This window comes from Sciurus carolinensis, chromosome 11, assembly GCF_902686445.1.
Source record: "Sciurus carolinensis chromosome 11, mSciCar1.2, whole genome shotgun sequence".
Lineage (NCBI taxonomy): Eukaryota > Metazoa > Chordata > Mammalia > Rodentia > Sciuridae > Sciurus > Sciurus carolinensis.
In genome coordinates, this window is record NC_062223.1 from 9,694,935 (window position 1) to 9,722,781 (window position 27,847).

The 27,847-nt window shown below is 46.0% G+C and overlaps 2 protein-coding genes across 4 annotated transcripts in view; both read right to left on the reverse strand.

The window, feature by feature from the left end:
- The window catches only part of Pacs1 (phosphofurin acidic cluster sorting protein 1), a 180,801-nt gene extending 171,221 nt beyond the window's left edge, over positions 1–9,580 (reverse strand). Inside the window, exon 1 of the mRNA XM_047516147.1 lies at positions 8,996–9,580. Coding sequence (XP_047372103.1) covers positions 8,996–9,345 — 350 coding nt within the window. The 5' untranslated portion in view covers positions 9,346–9,580. The remainder of the gene's footprint in view (positions 1–8,995) is intronic.
- Positions 9,581–10,948: 1,368 nt separating this feature from the next.
- On the reverse strand, positions 10,949–26,322 carry Sf3b2 (splicing factor 3b subunit 2). Of its 3 annotated transcripts, none has more exons than XM_047519253.1 (22): positions 26,154–26,322; positions 25,952–25,998; positions 25,572–25,649; positions 24,613–24,852; positions 24,345–24,392; positions 23,073–23,190; positions 21,943–22,052; positions 21,535–21,631; positions 21,275–21,366; positions 20,266–20,481; positions 19,981–20,118; positions 19,739–19,819; positions 19,127–19,354; positions 18,137–18,286; positions 17,267–17,356; positions 17,052–17,159; positions 15,709–15,816; positions 15,288–15,430; positions 15,103–15,204; positions 11,753–11,852; positions 11,479–11,664; positions 10,949–11,167 (listed from the first exon to the last, which is right to left on the reverse strand). In XM_047519253.1, the coding sequence occupies exons 1-22, from the start codon at positions 26,281–26,283 to the stop codon at positions 11,096–11,098; spliced, it is 2,682 nt and encodes an 893-aa protein (XP_047375209.1). In that variant the 5' UTR covers positions 26,284–26,322; the 3' UTR covers positions 10,949–11,095. The 3 variants fall into 3 exon arrangements, with proteins under 3 accessions (XP_047375209.1, XP_047375208.1, XP_047375210.1); XM_047519252.1 differs by having other exon boundaries at positions 24,345–24,395; XM_047519254.1 differs by lacking the exon at positions 24,345–24,392.
- Positions 26,323–27,847: the final 1,525 nt, after the last annotated feature.

Here is a 27,847-nt window from a genome sequence, read left to right on the forward strand (position 1 = left end):
GAGTCTCGTGCATGCTAGGCAAATGCTCTGCCACTGAGCTACATTCTCAGTCCATATTTTTAAACAGATGTACTCATAGCTAAGATTAGAACAAAAGAATACAAAGCAAAATTGGTAAAGGAAAAAGGTTCATGGGGCAAAGTTCAGAGGAGACTAGACCAGATACAAGCTTCCAAAAGTCTTCTCCCAGTCTAGTCACAAAGGATTATTAATTTCTTTTTTTTAGTTTTTAAAAAATTTTTCATTGACACATATTTATGGTACATATTTATGGGGTACAGTGTGATGTTTCAATACATGAATATTATGTATAATGATCAGGATAACTTGCATATTCAATACCTTAAACATTTTTTCATTTCCTTGGGAACACTGAAATTCCTGTCTTCTAGATATTTCTCTTTTTTCTTTTTATTCATTTTTATTTGTTCTAATTGGTTATACCTGATAGTAGAATGCATTTTGACACATTGTTCACAAATGGAGCATAACTTCTCATTCCTCTGGCTGTACAAGGTGTTGAGTCACAACAGTAATGTAATCATACATGTATATGGGGAATAATGTCTGTCTCATTCTACTGTCCTTCCCATCCCCACTGTCCCACCCCTCCCCTGACTCCCCTCTACATAATCCATAATTCCTTCATTCTTCCCTACCCACACCCCACTATGGATCAGCATCCACTTATCAGAGTAAACATTTGGTCTTTGGTTTTTGGAGACTGGCTAATTTCACTTAGCATGATATTCTCTAGTTCCATTCATTTATCTGAAAATACCATAATTTCATTCTTCTTTAAGGCTCAATAATATTCCATTGTGTATATGTACATTTTCTTTATGCATTCATCTGTTGACGGGCATCTAGGTTGGTTCCATAGTTTGTGAACTGAGTTGCTATAAACATTGATGTGGCTGTATCACTGTAGTATGCTGATTGAAGTCCTTTGGGTATAAACCAAGAAGTGGGATAGCTGGGTCAAATGGTGGTTCTACCGTGATTTTATTCCAAGTTTGCTTAGGAATCTCCACACTGCTTTCCATAGTGGTTGTACCAATCTGCAGTCACACCAGCAATGTATGAGTATGCCTTTTTTCCTACACCCTTTTCAACACTTATTATTGCTTGTATTCTTGATAATTGCCATTCTGACTGGAGTTAGATGATGAACATTTTTTCTTATGTTTGTTGATTGATTGTATTCCTTCTTCTGTGAAGTGTTTGTTCAGTTCCTTAGCTCCTTTATTGATTGGATTATTTGGTGTTAAGGTTTTTTTTGTTTTTGTTTTTGTTTCTGGTGGTGCTGGAGCTTGCCAGGGCCTTGTGCATACAAGGCAAGCACTCTAACAATTGAGCTATATCCTCAGCCCAGGTGTTAAGTTTTTCGAGTTCTTTATACATCCTGGAGATTAGTGCTCTATCTGAGGTACATGTGGTAAAGATTTTCTCCCATTCTGTAGGTTCTCTCTTCACATTATTGTTTCCTTTGTTGAGAAACAAATTAATCCATACCACTTAGTGATTCTTTATTTTATTTCTTGCACTTTAGGAGTCTTGTTAAGGAAGTAGGTCCTAAGTCAATATGATGCAGATTTGGGCCTACTTTCTCCTCTATTAGGCATAGACTTCTAGCTATTTTTAAATATATGCTTAATTGTTGTCAACCATAGTTACTCTACTGTGCTACAGAACATTAAAAGCTATCACTCTTGCCAGGCATGATGGCATCTGTAATCTCAGTGACTTGGGAGGCCAAGGCAGAAGGATCTCAAGTTCAAGGTCAGCCTCAGGAACTTAGCCCCTAAACAAATAAGCAAGACCCTGTCTCAAAATTTAAAATAAAAAGGACTGGGCATGTGGTTCAGTAGTTAAGCACCACTAGGTTCAATCCCCAGTACAAAAAAAAAAAAAAAAAAGTTATCACTCTCACTAACTGCACCCTGTAACCACTAACTATCCTCCCCAATCTCTGGAAACCATTATTCTACACTCTGCTTCTAAGAGATCAACTTTTTTGGCTCCCACATATAAATGAGAACATGTGGTATTTGTCTTTCTGTGCCCAACAAATTTCACTTCGCATTACGTCCTCCAGTCCCATCCATGTTATCACAGATTCCATTCTTCTTTATGGTTAAATAATTTTTGGTTGTGTATACATACCACATTTTCTTTGACCATTCCTCGGTCTATTGACACCTAGGTTATTTCTGTATCTTGGCTAGTGAAGCCCTCAGCAACACAAGCAAGACCTTGTCTCAAGATAAAAAATAAAAAGGACTGGGGATGTGCCTCACATCCCATGCAAGTAATAAACATGCAAGTACTGATGTCTCTTGCACGTAATGACTTCCGTTTCTTTGGATATGTATTCAGTAATGGAATTGCTAGGTCATACAGTAGTTTTACTTCTGGTTTTCTGAGGAACCTCCATACTGTTTTCCATAATGGCTGTACTAATTTATATTCCCACCAACAGCACATGAGAGTTCCCCTTTCTCTGCATCCTTACCAGCATTGGTTATTTTTTGTCTTTTTAACACTATCCATTCTAACTGAGGTGAGAGGAAATCTCATGGTTTTGATCTGCATTTCCCTGATGATCAGTGATCTGAACATTTTTCATATACTTATTGGTCATCTGTATGTCTTCTTTTGAGGAATATCTGTTCAGATCATTTGCCCTCTTTTTAGTCTGATTATTTGTTTTTCTGCTGTTGGACTGTTTGAGTTCCTGATATATTCTGGATATTAATCCCTTGTTAGATGAACACTTTGCAAGAATTTTCTCAAGAAGCCATAAATATTAATACTAGAAATACTCAGGTAGTTTTTTCCTCTGTTATCTAATAGGACCTTATGTGGTGCTAACGTGTTCTAGATTTGCCCTGTCCAATATGGAAGCCACTAGCCACACATAACCCAGGTGACACAAAAGGGACCTGTGCACTGGGGAAGTGAATTTCGAATTAAGTAGCCCCCTATAGTTAATGACTACTACCCTAGGCAGCACAGCTTTAAAAGATAAAGCAACTCATGATCCTAAGACATAACTGAATGCCTGATGGAATGCTTTAAGAAGCTGTTTTCTAGAAATTATATAAACTACACAGCAATGTATCGTCATTTATTTGCCTTCTCCACTGCTTCCCAAAGTAAAGATGCCAGACACAGGTCTGCCCCTATGGGAGTGCTGACTATAAGCCAGCTTTCATTAAACCCAGGGGTGCTTAACCACTGAGCCACATCCCCAGTCCTTTTTATTTTTGAGACAGGGTCTTGCTAAGTTGCTGAGGGCTTCACTAAGTTGCTGAGGCTGGGTTCGAACTTGCAAACCTCCTGCCTCAGCTTCTCAAATTGCTTCTCCTGGGTGGGAGTCACGTTTCTAAACAGACATCTTCCCCTGAATGTAAGAGGGAATCACTCTAAGGTGGGTGCTGCCACATACCTCTGGGTTCTCTAAATCCTTCTCACTGTGCTGGTTACTCTTGGGTCGAAGCCTAGAGAAGGAAGGATCCCAGTGGTGCTTGCCAATCTGGAATCCAACCACCAAGCTCAGGGTCACATAAAAGAAGTTCTAAGGCCAACTTCAAAATCTGCCTTTTCTCAAGAGCCCTCAATCTCACTTCAAACCCTAAGTGGAAAAAGACCAACACTTGAAAATCATTCCCACAGTTACCCTACGTCCCCAAAGTGATTCCAGAATGTGATGACACAGATGCCTCCAGGCCAAGGACCCACCAGACCTGCCTCAGTCTGCATCAACACCTTCAGGTCCAGTGTAGGACAAGTCCCCCAGGGTAAGGGAGTTAAGACACACAGCCCAAGCATTCTGACTTGCAACTCCCTCTGGCAAGTGCTGACAATGGGAGCCACAACCAGCTGGCTGGCTAAGAAACTGGATAACTAGTTTAAACAGAAATCACATAACCACTGAGGTGTCCCAAAGATCTGTAAATCAATACATGTAAAACCGACTCTGAAAGTCATTCTCTTTCTGACTTAAGGAATCTGATGTTCTACAGGGACAATGGATAATATTACTCTGATAGGAAGGATATTCTATTACTACACTCTCAATGTGAAATTCAAATCTCCTAGGGTACAAACAAGCTTTGAAGACTTTTAATGCCAGGGAAATAATAGACATGGCACCAGCTCTCTCTTATTTGATCAAATACATTTACTTTATATTTATCATTTAAGTAAGGCTCACTCTCATGGCTCTAAAAGTCCTATTTTATATTTATTTCACACACATCTTAGAGTGAGTGGTAAGTAAAAGTATTCCCAATCAATGACTGGAAAGACTGAAGCACAGCAGACTGTCTTGGTGTACAGTCAGAGCAGTAGCAAGTCTCTCCTAGCCTAGTGCTTATGTGGTTACAGGAGCAACTGGCCCCAAGTGTTTTCATACAAAGAACACTTCTACAGCAGGCCAGGCATGCCAGCTCAGCTGTGGCAGCCACCTCCTCTGGCTCTAACACTTTTGTCCAATAAGAATTAACATCAGTACCATTTTTTTTTAAAGTGATCTCAGAGCAATGTGACTGATAATTACTCAACTCCTTCCCTAAGTACAACATGAAGATAAAGATAGGCAAATGTGCCTTGTACTGAAAGACAAAGGTGCTCTGGTTTGAGTGACATGGCAGAGAACAAGTCAGTCTCCTAACTATCACTTTTATGCCACAAAGAAAATATTGTACACTTGTAAAATTTAACCATTTTTCTAACTCTCCTTCCCACAGCAAATCAAAGAGAGAAAATAGCACCAGGGGAATCCCACCACCTAAAGGCTGAAGAGAAGGAATCAATAATGAGACTCTAAAACCCTTCCTTATAACATCGGGCAGCATGCTATCTAGTCTCCATAGCACACCACTGTGCAGCACTGGGCCACAGCAGGTGACTTAGCACAGAGGGAAACAATGCCAGCTCCTGACACTATGCATTTCATAGCAGAGTTGCCTTCTTGTAATAAAGTCTTACAAGAAACTTTATTTCATAAGGATTACCTCTGGGGAATGAGAACAGGGAGAGGGGGCTTACCCTCCACACTTACCATCTATCTATACTGTTTGAATTTCTAACCATGGACATGTGTTAATCTTCCTGTTTAAAAAAATTCTGGTAAAAATGGCAATGCATGGAGCAATTATTTTTTTTTTTTTTCAAACTAGGGATTGAATCCAGGATCACTTTTTACCACTGAACCTTTTTGATATTTATTTATTTGTTTGTTTGTTTGTTTGTTTTGGTACTGGGGATTTAACCCAGAGGTACTGAACCACTGAGCCACATCCCCAACCCTTTTTATTTTTCTCCCCAGCCCCTTTATTTTTTATTTTGAGATAAGGTCTCACTAAGTTGAGAAGGCTGGCCTCAAACTTGTGATCCTCCTGCCTCAGCCTCCCTAGCAGCTGGGATTACAGGCATGCATCACTATACCTCTGATTAAGTCATTTTAAAGTCAACTATTAAGTATGCTTTTCATCTATAAGAAGTTAAAAATCTGGGGCTGAGGAGATAGCTCAGTCGGTAAAGTGCTTGCTTTGTAAGCACAAGGCCCTGGGTTCAATCCCCAGCACCCCCTCCCCCCCCCAAAAAAGAAGAAGTTAAAAATTGGGGATGGGGTTGTGGCTCAGCAGTAGAGTGCCTGCCTACCATACATGAGGCCCTGGGTTCAATCCTCAGCACCACATAAAAATAAAATAAAGGCATTGTGTCCACCTACAACTAAGAAATATATATATATATTTTTTAAAAAAGTTAAAAATCTATGGATTCTGAGAGAATTTAGTAGATATTAGAAAAGGGCACACACATATGTGAGAAACAACTACAATGCTCATCTTTTATTTATTTTTTTTTAGTTGTAAATGGACACAGTACCTTTATTTTATTTACTTATTTTTATGTGGTGCTCAGGATCAAACCAGTGCTTCACACGTGCTAGGCAAGGACTCTGCTATTGAGTTACAACCCTAGCCCCTACGATGCTCATCTTTATTTAAATATCTAATAAAGGAAACTTTTTTTATACTCTCACAGGCATTAAGAAAAGAAATGTGACCTTCTTAACGCTTGACTACTCAACCCCTCTCCTCTGCACCAGGTAGAGACTGACTCTCATGTTCTTATGCACACCAAAACTCAGATCCACCATCAGATTTACAACATTTCTTAAGTGGCTACAGCTTATACATCTGTGTCTCCATGGAGTTACACAAGAATGTTAGTTACACTCCATATAGACCTGCACATTGCCAATATATTCTAAACAACATGAACAGGTACACCCAGGAAACCTCAATCCTTGGAAGGGCAATAGCAGGCCATTTTCCTAACCACTGGGTGTTGTTTTCCATCCTGAAGCCAGAGTGGCAGCATGCTCCAAGGAGCACAAGTATTTCACAAGGAGCTGGGAGGCACAAGGGTCATTGCCCAGAAACAAAGTTGGAGCAGGACAGCGGACAAGTTCAAGGACTGGTCAGTAAACATGACAGAACTGCATGCACCCTGCAGGAGAAAACAAGCCATCTTAAGCCTCTCACAACAAGCTGGCGTTAATCACTGCCCATCTCATTAGGATGCCTGCCTGTTTCTTGGGCTAAAATTCATTACATGTACTTTTTAGTGGCTAAGAAATCTAGAGTCAGACCAAAAATCAACAATGATCACTGAATTTATCTGTCCTCCTCTGTGGCAGTTCCCTATCAGTCAACTCATGCCTTTTCAACCTCACAAGCTAAAGGAGGCAGCTGTCCAAATGTCAACAACCACAGTGATAGATGTGAAGGAAGAGTGGGCAAGCATGGCTGACTGACAGTAGGCCTTTGCAGAAAGAGGCACAGAGCTTTTATGTTTAAAGAGGTGAATTCAAATACTTGCACAATATAGACAAAGAGTCCTGCTCAAGACAAATAGGCACATCATTCCAGGATAAGCTCTCATTTGGTATGGTGTTGAGCTAAGGCTCTGGCCAAAGCAAATTAAACTTATTTTCCAAAAGGAAGGACAGAGAAAAAAGAAAACATAATCAGTGCAGTGCTGAGCACAAAGGGCATAAACAGTAGAGGGTCAAGTGGGACAGCCTGGCGTTATCTAAAGTTCCAGATCTATGCCACATGAGCAGCAACTCTACCCTCTGTATAAATATGCCCAAAAGAAATCTGAAGGAAAACACTAGAGGCTTGGACAAAAATATGTATGCATCACTGCTCATGTTTACAAACAGGACACAACTTAAATGTTCATCAGGAGAATTATATTCATTCATACAACATAAAACCCACTATACAATAAAAATGAATTAAAAAAATCCACTAATGAAAATATTTAAAATGAGTTTTCATACAACATTCATGATTCTTACAAGCTTGAATTAAAAGAAAAACTGTCACAGAACACATAAAGTATGACAGCATTTCTACAAACTTCAAAAACATTCAGAACTATATATATTGTTTAGAGATGCAAATATGTAGTAAAAGTACAAACGAATGGAAGACAAGGGAAATGATAAACACAATTCAGAAGAGTGCTTACCTTGGAATGCAAAAGGTGGGGATAAGGTTCAGGAGCACCCTATGGGCTTTGACAGAAGGGGTAATGCTCTATTTCTTAGCCTGAAATTTTTTTTCACATCCTATATTTATGTGTGCATATGTGTATATGATAATATTCTAAATAAAGGGATTTTTAAAAAGAAAAAAAATTAGCCAAGCACGGTGGTGCACACCAGTAATCCCAGCTACTTGGGAGGCTGAGGCAGGAGGTTTGCAAGTTCAAAGCCAGCTTCAGCAACTTAGTGAGGACCTAAGCAACTTAGGGAGACCCTGTCTCAAAATAAAAAATAAAAGGGTTGGGGATATGGTTCAGTGGTTGAGTACCCCTGGGTTCCATCACTGCTACCAAAAAAAAGAAAGAAAGAAAAATATTAAACAGAGTTGAGGATGGAACCCCATTGTGCTCCCTCTCTTATACATCCATCTGCCACAGCTGGACTAAAGAGTCAGAAGAGAGTCCAACAGAATCAACTTAAGTTTAGAGGTGCCAAAAAGAACACCTCCAGGCACTTCTATGGGCTTGCTGGGTGAAACCAGCTCCACAGGCTGTCTACTCACAGAGTAAGCTTTAAGACGCGGCACACTGTTCCCAAAGAACTGCAGAAAGATCGCCTTGCCAATACCGAAACAGAAAATATTCCCAAATCCAGGCATATTTTGCTGATGGAAGGAAAGTCCCCTGATGGTTCCAACAAAGAGAGGAATGGACTGAATTTAGTATCCAGACAGTCATTTTATGGAGCCCTACAGGGTTGGAAGATTCTGTGACCAGTTTCCAGTGGGGAGGAGAGGATGAAAAACACACCTGGGGACACATTCAATAGAACTCCAAGCTAAAAGCACGGAGTCCCGGCAGAGAAGGGGGTGATCTGGAGGCCGGTGAAACTGTGCACTGAAGACTTCTTAGAAGCCCCAAGGGTTACCATATGGGTTTTACCTGGAAGAGGTGACAACCGAGTTTGGCACATGCCGAACATATTGGGAAATAAGAATATCAAAAGCCATCTCCACCACATCTGTGTAACATATGTACAGCCCAGGGGCGCCGACGAGGCAGGAAGAGTGACTTACTCGGGGAAACTGATGGTGCGAAGGCCGGATTCCGGCAGACCCAGCAAGGGAAGGCCCTGGGCTGGGTCCAGAAGGCCCGCTAGCTCGCCGAGGGGAAGAGGGTGGTCCCGGCACAGGCAGAAGGTGGGGCTGACGGGGGAGGGCGGGTCCCCGCGGCAGAGTCCTGGAAGGCCTGGCCGGAGCCAGGCCCGGGCATGGGACAGGTTGGGAGTGGGGGAAGAGTTGGGGGCGACGCTCCCGCGGGGCGACGCAACCCGGAGGGATGCGGCGGCAGGGGCCTGTCACAGCCCAGCACTGCGGGCGCGGCCCCCGCGGCCCCCCGCCCCGGGTCCCACCGGCTCGCCGCTCACCTGGGCACGCAGCTGGACGAGCTCCGGTCCACCTCCCAGGTGGCGTACAGGTTCATCTGCACCGGGGCGGGGGTGCGGCCTGGCCCCGGGCCGCCGGGAGGCGCGGAGCCAGAGGCTACCGCGACGGCCATGGAGGTGGAGGTGGACGAGGACGAGGAGGAGGCAGCCGCCGCCGAGGTGGACGAGGACGACGAGGTGGCCTGGGCCAGCTTGGGGGGCGTCGGCTGCTGCGGCGGCTGCTGCTGCGGCGGTGGCTGCTGCTGCGGGGACTGCGCGACCCCAGAGCCCCTCTGGCCGCCGCCGCCCCCGGCGGCTCCGGCACCACCGCCGGCCCCTCCGCGTTCCGCCATGGCCCGGCTGGGGGTCGAGGGGCGCGGGGCTCACGCGAACCGAGGCGACGCCGAGCGGCTCCCAGGCTTCCCCTGCGGCGGCGGCGGCGGCGGGGGCTCGGCGCGATTTCTCAGCCCGCGCGGCCGAGCGCGGCCGCCAGCGAGTCTGCACGCACGCGCGGGGCCTCGCGGCGCGCGGTCCTCGCGCTTGCCAGCCGCTGCCTGTTGCGGCCCGCGCGGCCGAGACACTGGGTGGGCGTGTCCGGGGAGGGGGCGGGGAGTCCCGGCTCGCAGCCCCACCCAGCGCCGAGGGGCGGGACCCGGGAGCAGGCTCGCGCCCGGCGGGTTCTGGGCGCGCGCCCTCGCCACCCCTCGGGGCGGGAGCCTGGGTGGGCGCGCGCTGGGCCTGCCCTCGACGCCCCTGCGCTGACCTGCGGCCGCCGGGCCTTTTCCACTCCCCGCGCTCCGCAGCCGCAGCCCCGCTGGCGGAAACCCCGCTTTTCCGGGGCGCGGTCCGGGCCAGGAGGGGGCTGCCGCCGGAGCGCGCCTGGCCCCCGAGGTCTGCAGAGCGTCGAACACAGCTCAGCCTGCCGCAGGTCGCGCGCGGCGCAGAAGCGGCTCGCCCCCCGCCCCTGATCCCAACTTTATGGCCTTGGGGCTTTTTCTCCCAGACCACCCAAGGGAGCTGTCGGTGGAGACCAGCGCCGGCGGGCCAGCACCTCAGGCGCCCGGAGAGCTAGAAGTTCTGCCCCGAGGTAGTAGGCAGGGGCTCAGAGACGTGGAGTGCTAAAGGCCCTCCGGGGTCAAATGCTGGAGCTAAGCCCTGGGCTGGCCCGTCTGCCACCACCTTACTCCTTCCTCTACTGCTCCCCTCCCTCCCAGAATCCTCATTACAAAGCCTTAAAATGCCTCAGTATGTTCTCACTCAAATTCTGTTCAAGGCCTAGCTCAATAGCTCAGTGACCCTGTCCTGGGTGGAATCTCCCTACTCCCTGCTCCAGGAAACCATCTTGAAGACCAGTATTCTGGTACCTCCCACGTAATACAACAGAGGCACCTTAACCCAGAGCTCAGCAAATGCCTTTCGATCCAGGGCTGATCCAGGAAGATTTCTCAGGATGGAGGACCTTGAGAATGCAGGCTCCCACGCCACATTCACAACACCCCAGCACTAGTGTCAGATGAATTCAGGGGCTTCCAGGGACTCGGGGCAATTTAGATTTTGAGCTATGTTCTCTCACAGGTAAGGGCTTGGACTTTCCTCCACAAGGTCAATTAGGAAGGCCTGGCCTGGCCTACTTCCCAAGCCCACTGTTGCTTCCCCAGCCCAGCCAGGGCGCTAAGCTGGCTATTTTTACTCCCCAAGGGCAAAGTAGTAAGGTCAACCAGACCTAGAGGTGCTTCCCCCAGAGCTTCCCTACCAAAGGGGGTGGGGTATAGGTGGTAAAACATGTACAATTTCAATACAGGTTTGGCTTTACCACCTGTGCACTGCAGCATCTGAGCCAAGTACCTGCCCCTGGTCTCTGGGGCAGCTCAATGGTTGTAAGAAGTCGATATTTTTAGTCCTCTTGAGGAAGAGGCTAAAAGGAGATGAGGGAGCGTCAGGAGTATTACACAGCCATCTCTTTCCTTGGGAAACAGCTTTATTTACAAAACAGTTCTAAAATAAGTACACGAAATGAATGCAGGGGAACTGGTTCTTAGGGACCCACATATGAGGCCCAGGCATCCAAAGAGCCTAAAAGAAATCTGGCGGTGTGAGGGGGACCTAAAATTTGAACTCCTTATACTTCTTGCTGCCCCCACGGCTGTCCTGGGGCTGAGCTTTTCGTTTCTTTTGCTATAGGAGAGGGGGGAAAAAAAAGGTTATAACAGGTTAAACCACCCTAATGCCCAAACCCAAACGAGGGGACAGCCTGACAGACATAGAAGTTGTGTGAAAAACACTTCCCCCTCAGATCCTTTCCCTCCTTTTGCCTCAGTGTCATAGTCCTTAAAGAAGGCAACCAACTGGAGGAACTTTAAGGAAGCGAGGTGACAGGCACTAAGTGTGCCTTAACTTTCACCACTAGAGGGCACAACTCCACAGGAAAAGGCAGCCCCTGCTCCCCAGGTCTCCCCTCCCCCACCCAGTGCCCCAGGAATTCCCACCTTCTGTTTGGCAGCATGCTCAGCTACCATGTCACTAAAATCTTCCTTCTCAACTTGTGCCTGCTGCTCTCGCACATGCTCCTCATACTTCTGGGTCATGGCCATGGGGTCCAGCTCCAACTCCTCGGGTGCCAGGGCCACTTCCACACCTTGCAGCTCAGGGGCCGGGCCCTTCCGACTCATAACCTAGAAGAGAGATCAGGGCATTATCATCTCCAAACAGTTTCAGAGGTTCTAACTCCAGCCCCACTAGCAGCATCCTCCAAGTGCTCACCGTGGACATGTCATAAATGTGAGTCGATCCCATCATGGCTCCCCCCACAGTGGCTGTTCTCTTCTCCGGCAACACAGTGAACAGCTGAGGCGTCTCACTTCTGCAAAGGACAATGAGGTCAAGCCCAAAAAGAGACAAAGGGTCTCCCGAAGGGGAAGTAAAAGAAACATAGGTGGCACCTCCACTCAGATCCTTAGATTCTGAGATCCCTGGATATATAGCTTCTGCCATTCACGGAAGCCTATGAGAAAGGTTTTGGTTGGGGTGGCATGGGGCACAGCACTGATTTCAGGATACAGCCAGAGGTATAGAGACTGAGCTAAGGGGTCTCCTGAGTCAAGTTAGGAGATCAGAGATAAGGACTCCCACACACAAAGAAGGCTAAAGGCCAAAGAGGCTAAAAGTTTCCTGGAGAGAGTGGTGCCTGGTTTTCTAATGTACGCAACTTGCAGCACTTCCCAAGTGTGCAAGGCCATCCACCAGGAGGCTAGGGGCTGAGTGGTACAGCGCTTGCCAAGCATGTGTGAGGCAGTGGGTTCAATCCTCAGCACCACATAAAAATAAGTAAATAAAGGTTTAAAAAAAATGCTTTAAAAAAATTTTTTAAATAAAATTTTAAAAAAGAAGACTATACTCAGAACACAGTAACAAATCTACCACTGTCACCCTAGACCATGCTGTCCTCACCTCTTCTCCTGGAAGGTGACTTTTTCTACACATAACAACCAGAGTAAACATCGAATTCAGATTCTTCCCCTTCTTTGCTGAAAACCTGAGGCTTCCAGCTGGGCACAGTAAAACACACCTATAATCTCAGAGTTGGGAGGCTGGAGCAAGAGGATCCTAAATTCAAGCCTAGCCTCAGCAACTTAGTGAGATCCTGTCTCAGAAAATAAAAAGCTGAGCTACATCTGAGGATGTAGCTCATCAGTAAAGCACCTCTCGGTTCAATCCCCAGTACCAAAAAAAAAAAAAAAAAAAAAAGAACCCTGAGGTTCCTGATCATCATTTGAATGAATCCAAACTTCTTACCAAGACCTAAAGGCACCCTACCCAATCCCTCCTCAAGACAATTCTGTCCACAGTACCCTTGTTTTTCTTTCTTGAATATACAAAGCTTGAGACTTCTACTTCCTGATAAGAAAGAGAAGCAGGGATCAGATTTATCCTCCTACCTGAAATAACCAAAATATATGAAAGTGGTTTTTTAAGACATTAGACATGGGGCAAAGAACAGTGATTCATGAGACAGAAAACAAACAAGATGGACCCATCGACTGCCCCAGCTTACTGCACTAAAAGAGCTGCCACAAAACAAGGAAGGGAGACCCCAAGAAGAGCTAAGACAGTGCCATGAGTTGTGATAAAGTCAAAGGTCCAGGAAGACCAAGGCAGCCAGGGTTTGCACGACACAACTGGAGATTGCAGAAGTCCTACTCAGGTGTTCAGCGGAGTGATGAGGAGCATATGCATGTGAGAACTGGGAAGAGACCATCCAAAAAGATCAGCAGTAACAGTGCCTTTTGTTAACTTAGAATGGGGAATAGTAATGATTCCCACAAGCCAGAGGGAAAAACCTCTGGATTCACAGGGCTTTTGGCATGCAGAAGAGTCTTGGGAGTCCTGGGGGAGGACTAAGCATTGCTCCAGACCTGCTAATAAGGTCCCCAAAGCAAGACCTTGAAGGATTTTTGTCTGTTCACAAATAACTATATGCCTGATCAAAGCTGTAGAAGATTACAGGAATATGGGCCCAACATAGAAAATTACATAAAGCCTAGCAACCATCAGAATTACCAGGCATAGCACGAAAATACAACCTATAATAAGAATGTCAATCAGTTGAAATCAACCCAGAACTGCTAATTAGTAGGCAAATACATTAAAATGTTACTATAAGTACATTCTACATGTTCAAGAAGTTAAATAAGAGACAAGATATATAAAAAGATCCAAATCAAACTTCTGGAGATTAAAACTACATTTAATGGATTAATGTCAGTATAGAAGTTGCAAAAGAAAATATTAGCAAACATGAAGATACAGCAATAAAAACTTTCTAAAATAAAGGAAAAAGAGAAATTCTTGTAAAGTGAACAGTACCAGTTGCTGGCGATTTCAAGAGACCATTAGATGTACAATTGGAGTTGCTAAAGGAGAGGTGAAAAGAGGGCAACAGGAGAAATAACAGACAATTTTTTGCCAAAATTTATAAGTTATAAATCCACAGGTCTAAGATACTCTACAAAACCCTAGCAAAGAGACATTAAAAAAAAAAAAAAAAAGCACATCATACTCAAATTGTTCAGAACTAGAGATAAAGATAACACTTTAAAAGCTACCAGAAAGCCAGGCGTGGTGTTGCACACCTTTAATCCCAGCATCCCATCATCTGAGGCTGAGGCAGGAGGATCTAGAGTTCAGAGTCAGCCTCAGCAAAAGCGAGGTGCTATGCAACTCAGGGAGACCCCGTCTCTAAATAAAAATACAAAATAGGGCTGGGGATGTGGCTCAGTGGTCTAATGCCCCTGAGTTTAATCCCCAGTGTCCCCCACCCCCAAAAAAAGCTGCCAGAGAAAAATGACAATTTATATACAAAGAACAAACAGTAAGCATGACAGTAGATGTCTCATCAGAAACAATGCATGAAAGATGATGTTGGAACATCTCAAGGTACTGAAAGGGAAAAATGCCCTGTCAACCTAGATTCTTACATGCAACAGAAACTTTCAAAATCAAAATCCACACAAATGAACCCTTTAAGACTACAAAAGCAGAAGGAACTCATGACCAATAGACCCACACAAGAAATGTTAAAGGAAACCTTCACACAGAAGGAAGATGATACCAGACAGAATGCTGAAGAGACAACAAGAAATCCAAGAACACTGGAGATGATAATTACACGGATTCATGTATTAAATCTCTGAAAGATAGTGAACTACTTACACAAAAATAGTAACTATTTAGCACAGGATTTACAACCCATGTAAAAGTAAAATGTATGATCACACAAGGTGGAAAAGATAGGAGAGAAATGAGGTATGCTGCTTAAGTTCTCAATACTATCACTGGCATAATATCCCTTTAAGGTAACCATGTAAAGCTGGATACTATAAACCCTAAAACCACCATTAAAATAACAAAACAAAGACTTACAGTTAATAAGCCAACCAAGGAGGTAAGATGGAATCACAGAAAAAAATGTACAATTAATCCAAAAGACAGGAGGAAAACAGAAAAGGAGAACAAAGATGATGATGGACCAAGAAGTCATTTCATGTGTCAGCTAGGCAACCCAGAGGCCAAAGGGAAGTGAAGGTCCTCTCATTGCCTGCCTGGTTCCTCACCCATCCATTGCCTCCTCAATCTTCTTTTTCCTCAGCTCAATGAGTTCAGGGGTCTCCATTCCAGCTGGAACTGACGAGAACCCTCCAGGAGTGATGAGACCACTGGGAAGAAAGAAGCACATGAGTAAAGAAAACGCCCCCACAGAAAGACAGGACCTGGGAAGGCAGATTCCAGGGTCCCCCACCTGTCTGCAGGTGTAATAAAGCCGGTCTCATCTGGTTTGTCTTCATCACTTTCCTCCTCTTCCTCTTCTTCTGAGGACTCTTCATCAGATGGCTCCAGTTCCCCCCAAGGAGTCCGATCAATCTCCTCTTCTTCAGTCTTGGTCTGAAAGAGATCATTCATTCATTCAATGAATGTTTACAAAATAGCTATTATGTGCCAAGTTTTATAAACTGAAGGATTAGGAGAGTAAACAGACAATAATCCCTACCTACACAGTGCTCACAGTCTAGTGGGCAGCTCTCTTACCCCTCAGGAAAACACATGTACTTTTTTGGACTGAAACTTCAGAATACCCAGTTCCCTGATAATGATGTTTTGGTCAATTCTCTCTAACCTTCTTGGCATTAAGTAAAATGAGCTCATCAGACCATAGCCCATACCTGAAATTCAGCAGCATTGGTTCCAAACACATCACCATAAAGAGGTTTCCCAGTCTCATCTACTGGGGGTTTGCCCCAGCCACCAGCATGGTACCCAAAGGAACAGCTCTGCAGGAGAGATAGCATAAATCATTTCCACTCCCATGTTCCAGAGAAACATGGCGAAGCGCTAGAGAAAAGCCACACTGCAAAGTACAGGACTCATATTTGGGAACTCTGAAAATTGTGAATGCTGAATAAAATTAAATGTTATAAAGCATTAGAAAGCAAAATTAAAAGCACCAAAACTCTGAAGGCAAACAATGTGGAGACAGGAGACAGAGTACGCTAAAATCCTCCTCCTTCAGGGTGCTGTCTGTGCTGTCTAAAACCAAATGGGGGAATTTAAAAACCAGGACTCCAGGACTGGGAATGTAGCTCACTGGTAGTGTGCTTGCCTAACACGCATGAAGCCCTGGGTTTGATCCCCACCACCACACACACACACACAAACACAAAACAAAACAAAAACCAGGACCTCAAATTCTTACTAATTTTTCCTAACTCTGAAAAGCTGGCTTGGTTAGCATCTATTTCATTTAGGGGACAGATAGTTTTATCTGAAGTTTAACAATACCACTTTTTCACTTGAATGACTTTGTTGTCTGTTAATGCTTTTTAAAAAAATTTTCATAACTTTATTTGTTATGTGGTGCTGAGGATCAAATCCAGCACCTCACACATGCTAGGCAAGTGCTCCACCACTGAGCCACATCCCCAGCCCTTTTAATACTTTTTAATTGAAGACTTTTTATTTGAAAATAATAAATTTTATGCCATTATTGAGATAAAATTACTTCTGTCTATCCATATATATATATATCAGAGAGCTATCTGGAAACCTGTTCACCAAACATTAGCAAATCTGGTTATTTTACACTGGTGAAATTGTCATTTATCTATTTTCATCTTTTTATCTGTCGACTTTGACCAATTTTTTTTTTTTGGTACAAGGGACTGAACTACTCAGGGGTACTCGACCACTGAGCCACATCCCCAGCCCTATTTTGTATTTTATTTAGAGACAGGGTCTCACTGAGTTGCTGAGCGCCTCACTGTTGCTGAGGCTGGCTTTGAACTCACAATCCGCCTGCCTCAGCCTCCTGAGCCGCTGGGATTACAGGCGTTTGCCACTGTGCCCGGCTTAACTGAATATTTTACAATAAACATGTCACATATTTTTAAAACTCAAAAACTATTATTGTTATTTTTTTAAACACAGTAGTTATAGAGAAGGAAAACAAAACAACCATCGCTCAGTTAAAATTCAGGCAGTCAAGAATGAAAGTAAGCACAATACCCACCTCCGGGATGGGTGAGTTCAGTCCAGGGATTTTCAGGTTAGGGTACGACGGGGGTGGTCCATATCGTTGCATGGCAATCAGCCAAGGGGGAGGGACCTTATGGGCATTCTGCAGGAAAAAGAGAACAGGCTACTATCCGCCTAACTATCCTGTCTCTCCTTTCTGTCCCAATTCCCACCCTCTTCCCTGCCTCCCAGCCAGCTAACAATACTCACCGGTCCTACTGGCATCCCCAAGGAAATTCTCAGCTCATCAGACAGATCTCCCGGCTTCTTCTCCTTCAGTCGTGTCTCAAACTCCTTCCCCTGAGGAAAAAGCACAGCATGCTGTACTAGGAATGCCAGACACATACTGGGAGCTTGATGGCTCAGGGATGGGAGATGAGAGATGAGAAGTCCTAATCCACATCAGATAGAAAATCCCATGACAGCCGCCTGGCTCCCACGTGGATTCCAGCCACAGTAGGGGAAGGAATGGAGATGTGACTGTCACTAGCCCACTGTGAGCACAGGGCCAACTTCAGGACCTGCTTTCTCATTGGTGAAAGAGAGCATTCAACAGGATAATCTCCAAGATCCTTCTGCCTCAGACATTCTATGAAGTCTGAGGCATATTTCAAGAACAAAAAAAAAAAAAAAACTTTTCTCACAAGTACCTGCCACTTGGTACCTCTGTTCCTAAACCACCCGCCACCAACTATTATTATCACTTCAAAGACATGATAGAGCCAGGTGCAGTGCCACAGACCTGTAATCCAACAAACTGGAGAGTTTGAGGCAGGAGAATTGCAAGTTTGAGGCCAGCCTGGGCAATCTAGTGAAACACTGTTTCAAAATAAAAAAGGTTGTATGGGATGTGGCTCTATGGTCGTGCACCCCTGGGTTCAATCCCCTGTACCAAATAAAAAGATATGATCTGCATCTCTTCTTCAAGAAAGATCTCATTATAATCTCAAACTCCACCTCCTCCAAGGGTAGTTAGTGGGCAATTTTGAGGCTGGTAAACCAGCTCTGAAAGCCCTTCCAACCAACAGTTACAAAGTCATGACCCCAAGACTGAGCTGTGCATCCACCCCATTCCCGAACCTCATAGTACAGGTCCCCATGAATGGTCAGCTTTGGCTTGGTCTGCCACTTGAAGAAGGCGTCATGCAGTTTCTGATAGTCAATGTCAATCTTTCCCATCTTGGGCCGAACCTTCTCTCGCATTTTTGACTTCATGGTCTTCTGTTCTTCCTGTGGAGAATGGCAGTAGTCATGAATTGACAGGTAATCAAAAACTTCAATGCTTGGCAGAGGATCTGGCTCCCAACTCCCAAAAGAAGTCAAGGGAAACTGATCTCATTTATCTCACTCTGAAAGTCCCCAAAATCCTTCCTGCTCAAACCCCTCAAAATTATATAATTAAATGAGCTCAGTGTACCTCAGTGGTAGAGCATGTGTTTATCAGCATGTTTAAGGCCGAGTTCAATCCCCAGCACCAAAAAAATAAGATCACATAATCCATGCTGAGTAAGATTTAGTATATGAAATCAGCCTCCACTTTGTATGTCAGTAACTATTTGTTAAACCATCTGATCAAGAGACAGATCTCATTAGCTGCCCCTGGAGAGGACCAGGAGAGCAGAGGCTAACTGGAAGGCAGCTTCACTGCGTACTTTGGCACTTCCTCCAGTTTTGTCCCAGAAGTAATGAGTACTTATTCCAAGTACTTAAAGAAGCTACACAACTACTATGAATCTCTAGCCACAAAGTACATCAGGGAAAGGAGTCACCAGATGAGCCAGCGAAGTGAAGGTAGAAGGGGAAAGGCAAACAGCCACTCAAAAAGGAGGCCTAGACCAGGGGCAAGGGAAATGTTCTGAATGGGCTTGAGGTCTGCTTCCCGATGTCCCTCCCCTCCTGCTTCCTGCCAGGTGTATACAGTGCACCTATATGATGCTGACTTCTACTGGAAAAAGGATTAGACTCGTAACAAGTCAGTGTGTTTGGAGAACCTGATCCAGTTCTGAAGCTGACTGCTATGAAGGCCACGGGTGCCTGAGCACAGGTCTGCTCCCCAGCCAGGCCCCTCACCTTCTCCTGGAGGGCCTCCCGCATCTCTTGGATGCCTGTGCGTTTGATGAAGTCTGGCAACTCGAAGGGGGGCTTCTCGATGCCCCGTTTGCCCTGCAAGTACTTGCGCTTAAAACACCAGTGGCGTGGCACAGGCACTGAGTTTCGGGTGGCCTTGAGGTGAACCAAGAGCTTGGGGTCCTGGGCCGTCACATCATGCATCTCCACAACATCAGGCCGAGCCACCAGCTGGAAAACACACAGCAACATATCTCTAGAAAGCCCCATCAGATGTGAGGGCCATCTGTCTGCGACACTGGTCAACCCATTGATAGCCAGGGTTAATCCAGCTCATCTGGTTGTCTAGGTAGGTGCCCCCTTCCTCCTTCTGAAGCTGCACATGCAGTCGATGACCTTCCCTAATGGAGAAGAACTACTCTTAGTTTAATGGTATATGGTAGCTGCTCCCTGGCTAGAACCTCCAAACAAGATCAAAGGAGACCTCGGGCTCTCCTTTCTCTTCCTCACAGGACCCAAATCCAGGTCACCCAAACCTCCCCGACAGGGTCAAAGCAATACCTCCCATGGTCACCAGTCAGGCTCCAGGGCCTGCTAGGCCACCTCAGGTCTCACCTGCTTGAGCTCAGCCACAGTGAAGCGATTCATTCGGCGCAACTTTTTCTTAGACAGCTTGGGGGCTTCTGGCTTCTTTTCCTATGACAGAACGATCCCTTATGAGCAAGGAATCCACTGTCCAGCCCACCCATTTTCATAAGCTATGGAAGCCCTGCAGAAGTTCACCATGGTCCCAGAGGAAGATAGATGCCTGCCCCCCACCCCTGTTCCTGTTTCCCACCAGGAAGGGGTGGCCCGACCTGCTCGTCATCACTGCTGTCATCATCGCTGTCCTTGTGCTCCTCCTCGAAGCCCTTCTTCTTGGGGGCTGTAGAGTTCTCCATCTTGTCAAGTTTCTCTGGTTCCTTCTCTTTCTCCTTCTTCACATCATCGGTGAGCTAAGGAGGCAGACGATGTGGAAACCCCAGCCCTCAGAACCAGCCCCCATCCCGTTCCTGAACCCTTCACTGAAACACTGCCTCCTTGGCCCTGTCTACCAGCCCATCCTGCTGCCCCCCACCCCCAGAGCCTGCTGCTCCACCTACCTTGAAGGCTTCAAAAATCCTCTTGAAGAAGATGAAGTTGGGCTCATAGATTTCCGGTTCTTCAGTAACATACTCAATCTCAACATCAGCAGCAGGGGAGTCAGAGCCTCGGGAGCGGGTGGAGTCTTTCTCTCGATCCCCAGAGCTCTCCGAGGATGCTGCCCGCACCCGCTGGGGCTTTTTCTTCTTCTTTCTGTTCCGACGCTTCCGATTTTTCTATCAAGACAAGGAAAACCAACTCAGAGAATTCAAGCACCCTGCCCATCCCCACCCTAAAAATAATCCAATGCTCAGTCTTTCCCCAAGGAGGCATGAAGCAGCTGTAAAGAAGCCTTGGGGACAGAATCCGAAGTTCTGCCCCTCAAGCTGTGTGCCTTTGGGTAAGTTACTGTACCTCTCAGAACCTCAACCTAAAATGTAGGCATGCAAGCTCTGAGGACTTAAAGGGATTTATGGCAATGAAATTAAAAATATCTGCAAGAAGTTGAGAAAAAGAATTGAGCCAACACGGTGGCACATGCTTATAATCCCAGTGGCTCAGGAGGCTGAGGCAGGAAGACTTTAAGTTCAAAGCCAGCTTTAGCAACTTAAGTGAGACCCTGTCTCAAAATTAAAAACAGGCTTTTTCTCTCCTACTCGCTTGCTTTCTTTCTCCTCCTCGCTTTCCACTCTCTCTAGCGCACGCCCTTTCTCTTTCCTTTCTCTTTTCCTCTCATTTTCTCTGTTACCCTGCAGGGAGACACTTTGTTTGCTTAATAAACTCCCTTATGTGAAAAAAAAAAAAAAAAAAAAAAAAATTTTTTTTTTAACAATTTTTAAAAAGGGCTGGGATGTGGCTTAATGGCTAAGCACCCCTGGGTTCAATCCCTGGTATCAAAAGGCAAAAATAAACAAAAAAAAAAAAAAAAACACCACCACCAAGAATTGGCACAAAACAACAGAAGATACTATTTACTGAACACTTACAATGAGTTTACTTTGGAATCTGAGCCCCAGTTCCAATGCATACCTCTTTTTTGGATATGGACACTGTGTCCTCCTCAGTCTCTGACGCTGACTGGCCCAGGGATGAGCGAGTGTCTGTTTCCATTTCCTCTTCCTCTGTCAGAGAGGAAGGAGGCAATCAAGTCTTCTCAAAGTACCCCTGCCCTGCCCATAGTAACTTCACTCTGCCAAGATCCAGTCACTCTCTAAAGCCTTCTGAGGGAAAGGATAAAGGAAGAGGACACAGTCATAGGCTGCAGCTTCGGGACCCACTAACACACTCACCCTGCTGAGAGTTCATCTCCTCCTGGCGGCTCTCCTTCAACTGCAGGATCTTTTCCAAAGCCTGGGGGATCTTGGGTCCCACTGAGGGATCATCCATCTGCCAGAGACAACCCAGTCAGAGGGACTGAATCAGTGCCCTTCCTCCTAACTTTCACCTCTGGTATTACAAAAGCTACCAGCTGGTGACGTAAACAGCAGACAGCGGGCAGCAACTCAGAACTCTGACCAGAAATGCCTCCCAGATCCCTCTGCCCTACCCTAACCATACTCTAAGCAAGGGTGGCTTCCCCTCCCACTCAGACCTTAAATCCACCCCTGCAATCTTCTCACAAAATCCTCTAAAAACTTGAAATAGTCTCCTTCCAAACCTACACTCTGCTGTCCCTAGGAAGGAATCATTAGTCTCACCTCTCTGTTTTCATCTCCAGGGGGCGGTGGGGGACCACGAGGCCGGGGAACAGGGGCCCCCATGGGCAAAACAGTGGGAGTGGGACCCACTGGGCCAACTGGAGCAGCCACTGAAAGAAGGAAGAAAAGAAGTCCAATGTCAGAAGAGACAAAACACCTCTTTAAAAAATTACCTCCAGGGCTGGGGATGTGGCCCAGCAACAGAGTGTTGTGTGAGGCCCTGGATTTGAGCCCCAGCATCAACCCCCCTCAAAAAATAATGTAATTCCTTCCCTAAAAGTCAGGGTGATGATTACCCTCCAAGGCAGAGAATGACCATAGCATAGGAGTGCTTTTGGTGTGCTGGGAATAATTTAGTTCTTGGTCTAGGTATTGGTTGTTATGGGTGTATTGTTTTTGAAAATTCAGTAAACTGTACATTTACTACATGAATACCTTTTAAATGTGATATATACAGTTGCCTCTTAGTATTCATAGGGAATTTATTTCTGGACCCCACATGAATACCAAAATACAAGGATACTCAAGTCCTTCTAAAAAGTGGCACAGTATCGGTGTATGACCTATGCACAACCTTCCCACATGCACCCTTCCATATGCTTTAAGTCATCTCTAGATTACTTATAACCCTTAATACAATGTAATGCTATATTGTTTTGAGAATAAAGATAAGAAAAAAAGCCGGAACACGTTTGGAAATCAAGTTTTTTGGGTTTTGTTTTTGCAGTACTGGGGATTGAACCCAGAGCACTCTGCCACTGAGCTACATCCCCATCTCGCTTATTTCTTATTTTGAGACAGGGTTTTGGTTAAGTTGCCTCAAATCTGCAATCCTCCTGCCTCAGCTTCCCAAGTAGCTGGGATTACAGGTATGTACCATCACAGCAAATTACTTTAAAATATTTCCAATCCCTAGTTTGTTGAATGCTTGGATACAGAACCAGCAGATATGGAGGGCCAACTGTACTTAAAAAAACTTTTTCAGAAACTGGAACAATAGCTCAGTAATACAGCGCATATTTAACATGCATAAGGTCTTGGATTCAACCACCAACACCAGAGGGAAAAAAATGGTTTTTAAAACTTTTACATTACCTTCCTTGCTCTTCCCTGCCACTCCAGGATCTTACCTCGAGGACCCAGCGGAGTGCGAACACCAATCTGACCCATGTCTTGTGGGGGCCGAGGGACTGGGGTGCCCATCTTAGCAATCTCCTGCTGTCTTTCCTGCTCCAGTAACACAGCTGCCTACAGGAGGGAAGCAGGAGTGGAGACACATTTGAAAATGCCATATGCACTGTTTCAGCCAGGATAGGCCTGAGAAGAACAAGGAGGAAACACCCAGGTTCTGACGACCCCTCCACCCTCACACTTCAAGACTACTGATCAAAATAGAAGCACCCTCTTCTCACAACAGACAATCCCTGAGAATAACACCAAGGAAACCCCCAGGAAGTTTCTGGTTCCTAGAAGAAAATTTACAGTTTAGCTAAATGCAGCCTTATATTTTTCAATGAGAGCTTTCTTTCCCAAAAGTTCTTTAGAAAGAACTATGAATTCTTTTCTTCCTTTTTTTTTTTTTTTTTAAGTATTCAGGACTGAACTCAGGTGATTTACCACTGGGCTACATCCCCAGCCCTTTTCACTTTTTGAGACAAGGTCTAAGTTAACTGAGGTTGACCTTGCACTTGCCAAGGCTGGCCTCAAACTTGCAATCTTCTTGCCTCAGCTTCCTAAGTAGCTGGATCACAGGCATGTACCACCATACCCGGCTGAATTCTTTCCTTATAGATACCCCTTAATATTTGCCAAAGTGGGCAAAGCCAGTACTTCATGAGTATTTCCTACCTGCTGCTTTAAATGCTTATTTTCTAATACTTCTGATTAATTTACTAAATAACAACCAATATAACGCAATCTGGGGCAGAGCATCTTTTACATCATTTCCAAATTTATACGTATCACATTTAGTCTAAATTCCATACAAAGAACTAAATCACCCCCAGAATCCTCTCCAAAGTACCTAAAATTATGTCATGTAAGACTAGTAGAAGTCAAAAAATTTTTTGTGAAACAGGCCACGGAATAAATATTTTAGGTTTTTGGGCTACTATATGAACTGTGTTATCTATTCTTGGTTTGAGGTTTTTTTTCTTACAATACTTTAAAAATATAAAAATAATTTTTAGCTCACAGACCACTCAAAAGCAAGTCACAGGTTGGTTTGTCAACACCTGGACTATAGGAAAAATGGAATTCTTTGGGAGATACTGGAACATAGTTAGGGATGAGGTAGCCTCCAAGGAAAACTTGAGAGATTTACCTCATTTTTGGACACTAAACAATAATTGACAGCCTATTGACTGGACCATGAGGTCAAAGATTAGGGGGAGGGTTATTACCCGCTTCTGCTGCTCCAAGAGCTCATGTTCCTTCAATGAATGATCTCCCTGCTTAAAAAAGAAAACAAGCTCATACCAGCACCAAGACCCCCCAGGCCAATCTGCCACAACTTTTGCTTCCTATAGTCCTCTTCCAGTCCTGGACCTATGTTCTAATCTTTGGCCCAGATCTTCCCGAAAGCCTTGGCCCCAGGATCCAGCTTTCTGAGGCTCCACTCCCCCTTCAGGGACCTAATGAAGCCAAAGCACAGGCTTCCACCTACCCTACCTGCTTGGCACGCTCCTCTTGCTGCATCAGCAATGCCGCCTGCTGCTGTGCCAGCTTCAGCCTTTCTTCTTCTGATAGTGCCACAGGCTCACCCACGCGGAGAGGAGGCGGGGGCCCCAAATTTGGCGGATGAGCCATAGGAAAGCCAAGGCCAAGGCCTGGTGGAGGTGGTGGGGGTGGTGGAGGGGGCTGCAGAGGAGGAAGTCCCATGGGCGGTGGTGGCATGGGAATCCCAGAGAGCTGTGAAGATAATCAGACCATAAACTAGGAAGCATTTACCTATTCATGCTACAAACATTTGCTGGGAATCTACCATAAGACAGGTGCTCATATTCAAATTCTAATAATATATTACTCCATAACAGAATGCTCCATAGCAATCACAAGAAGGTTAATTTTAAGGCATCAACCAAAGAAAACTATCAACTCTTTCCTCAAAAAATATCATAATTCAGATTTTGCATTTAATTTCAGAAGGCTCAGGAACTCCTCATTCCACACACAGAGACCAAAGGATCCCAGGTCAGAGCCACTGCTTTGGAGGGAACCAAATCCTGGCTTCAAAAGGACATGGAAGGAAATAAATAAAAACCAGTGCATTAGGGCATCACAAACCCCAAAGCAGAAAGTATATAATCAAATCAAAGAGTTATCTCTCAATGTCTCATTGAATAACATGGAAGTCGTCCCTGAGGGAGCAAAAAAGGTGACTGCTTCTGTCTGGGGGAGAATCAAGTCGGGCTTACAGACATTCAAGTTGAATTCTGAATGACGGAATTTGGAGGAGCAGGTACTGAAGGAGGAGGCAAATATCAGCTCCAAGGAGAGAAAAAAAGCTCCCAATTTTGTCATCACAGGACCTCCCTGCCCAATCTGCAAGTTGCATACCCACCATGATGCAAGAGAGGAGGGGTTACCCTGAGCAAAAAAGATGCTATAAAGTGGAACAATGCCCTTACCTGTGCTGACATAGGAGGGGGAGCAGCTTTGTCCCCATCCTCCCCTCGCAAAACCGGCCGATTCAGCACGATGCCAGTCTGCAAAAGATAAAAGAGGGCTCTAGATCAGTTCAAGAAGAAATATTACACTAAACGGCATTCTCTCCCAGTCACTCAGCAAAATTCACCCAGCGCCTGTCCACCAGATTTTGGGCAGGGCACTGGTGAGAACCAATACAGATAAAAGTGATTACGACAAAGTAGGCAAGGCAAGCGCTGGCAAAAATGTCAAGACCCTGCTCGCTGTGCCCAAGTACATCAAGAAAGAAGACCCAGCGCTGAGGGGTCTTGAAGGCCTCCAGAAGCTCAACCTACCCTGAAGTCCCGCTTCTAACACTTACCTGGCGGGTGTAAGTCTGTAGCCGCTCCACCAGCTCCTCCCGACTCCCTGCAAGGCAAAGTACAGGATCAGTGAAGCAGCCGGGCCCCGCAGGCCCCCAGCGGCCCGCCTCCACCCCTCGCCCGCGCGTCTCCCGGGTAACCGGCTAACCCGCTTCCTCGCAGGCCCACAAAACCCCCTTTAGGCCTTCCCACGCTTCTCACCCTGGATCGGAGCTCCGATCTCTGCCAATTTGGCCTGAAGCTCCTGGGCAGCCCAGGCACCGTAGTGCCCTGGAGGTGGTGGCGGCAGCTGTAATTCCCCTTTAGGAGGCTCGGGATGCTCAGCCGCCATCTTAGCTACAGGAAGGCGCGCGACCAACCCGGAAGCTTGGGCCAGCCTCGGGCCCTAATTCCCGGAACTTCCGGCAGCGACGTACGCCACGTCCTTTCCGTGGTTGGAAGGCGGTTAGGGTTGAGGCCCACCCCCTGGTCGTCCGCTGTGGGCGGCTCGGTCGTGAAGCCTTTTGGGAGCTGTAGTCCACGGGTTGCTGGCTCCGGGTCCAACGCCTGCAGAGCCAACCTCCCCTAAGCTCCGGAACACCCGCGCCGGGCGGCGCGGAGGGCTTGCCTCACCCCCAGCGGGTGCTTTCGGGGTCTCTACTGCCCCAGCAAGGACAGTCTTTCGGCCAGATGCCCGGGTCAGGCGCGAGAGACCTGGACACTTACGTCCCCAGGGCGTCCCGGAGACACTCGTTCCCCAGCGGGCGCCAGGCGGGAGACTGGAGCCGATGCCTGTGATAAAACAGTGTCTGATTGTCTGCCCGCCCACCCCTGGCGCAGGCAAGGATGAATGGGCTGAAAGGGGATCGGGGCCGGGAGAGGAGCGGGCCTGCTCGGGCTGAGCTCCAGCTGCAGACCCAGAGGAAGCGCGACACTAAAACCCCTTTTTCCACCTTTCAAGCAAGCTCAAACGTCTTCTCCGCCAAACCTTCTTCCCGCTTTACGTTCCTTTCTTGGAGCTCCCATAATACATTTCAGTTTTCCACCATTCGTTTGGGGGATGTTTTGTTCGGTTGATTTGAACCAAGGGTGCTTTTGGTACTGGGAATTGAACAGAGGGGCGGCACTTTTTATTTTGAGATAAGGTCTCGCTGAATTGATGAGGTAGTTCTCGGAACTTGCAGTCCTCCTGCCTCGGCCTCCCGAGTTGCTAGGATTACAAGTGCGCGCCAACACCCTGCATGACCCACCATTCGTTTTAAAATCTTTCTTGTGCTCTTTCTCCCTACCTCCATCCCAAAAACCATAATCAGGGACTTGATCTTTTTCTGTCTCACAATATCTGGTATCCAAAAGGCACCTAATAAATTCTTACTGGGGGGAATACATGTTTTTCTTGAAGAAAAAATTATTATATATGTATGTATATATATGGATATGTACATATATAACATAATTTCATATTTATTTGTTCAAAAATAAACTCGGGACTTTAGTAGATGACCCTTTGCCTTCCACAGGTGATCCTTGCTTGCCCAACTTCCACCTCTCCCTGTCAACATTTTCTCTCCCAAACTCTGCCACTAGCTCTGCCCTCTCGATGACAGCAGGTTTGAGTTTGTGTGTGCAAAGTAAAGGATAGGGAAAACGCAAAATGGTCTCATTTTCCCCACAACTTATCCTGAAGGTGGGCCCAGTCACTGACCTAACTCCATGTTGCTCCTCTCTAACTTTTTGACTTTTTTCCTTCTGAGTTCTCCTGAGTCGCTCCCTCCTGAACTTACTTTGGATTCCAGGAACAACAGGCGTGATCAATAAACATCTTTATCACAAGGGACTGAAACTACTCACAAGCAAGCTCTCAGACAGGTCACCCCATGATGAGATCCCTGTCCAACCAGGAGCAATTACCGGGG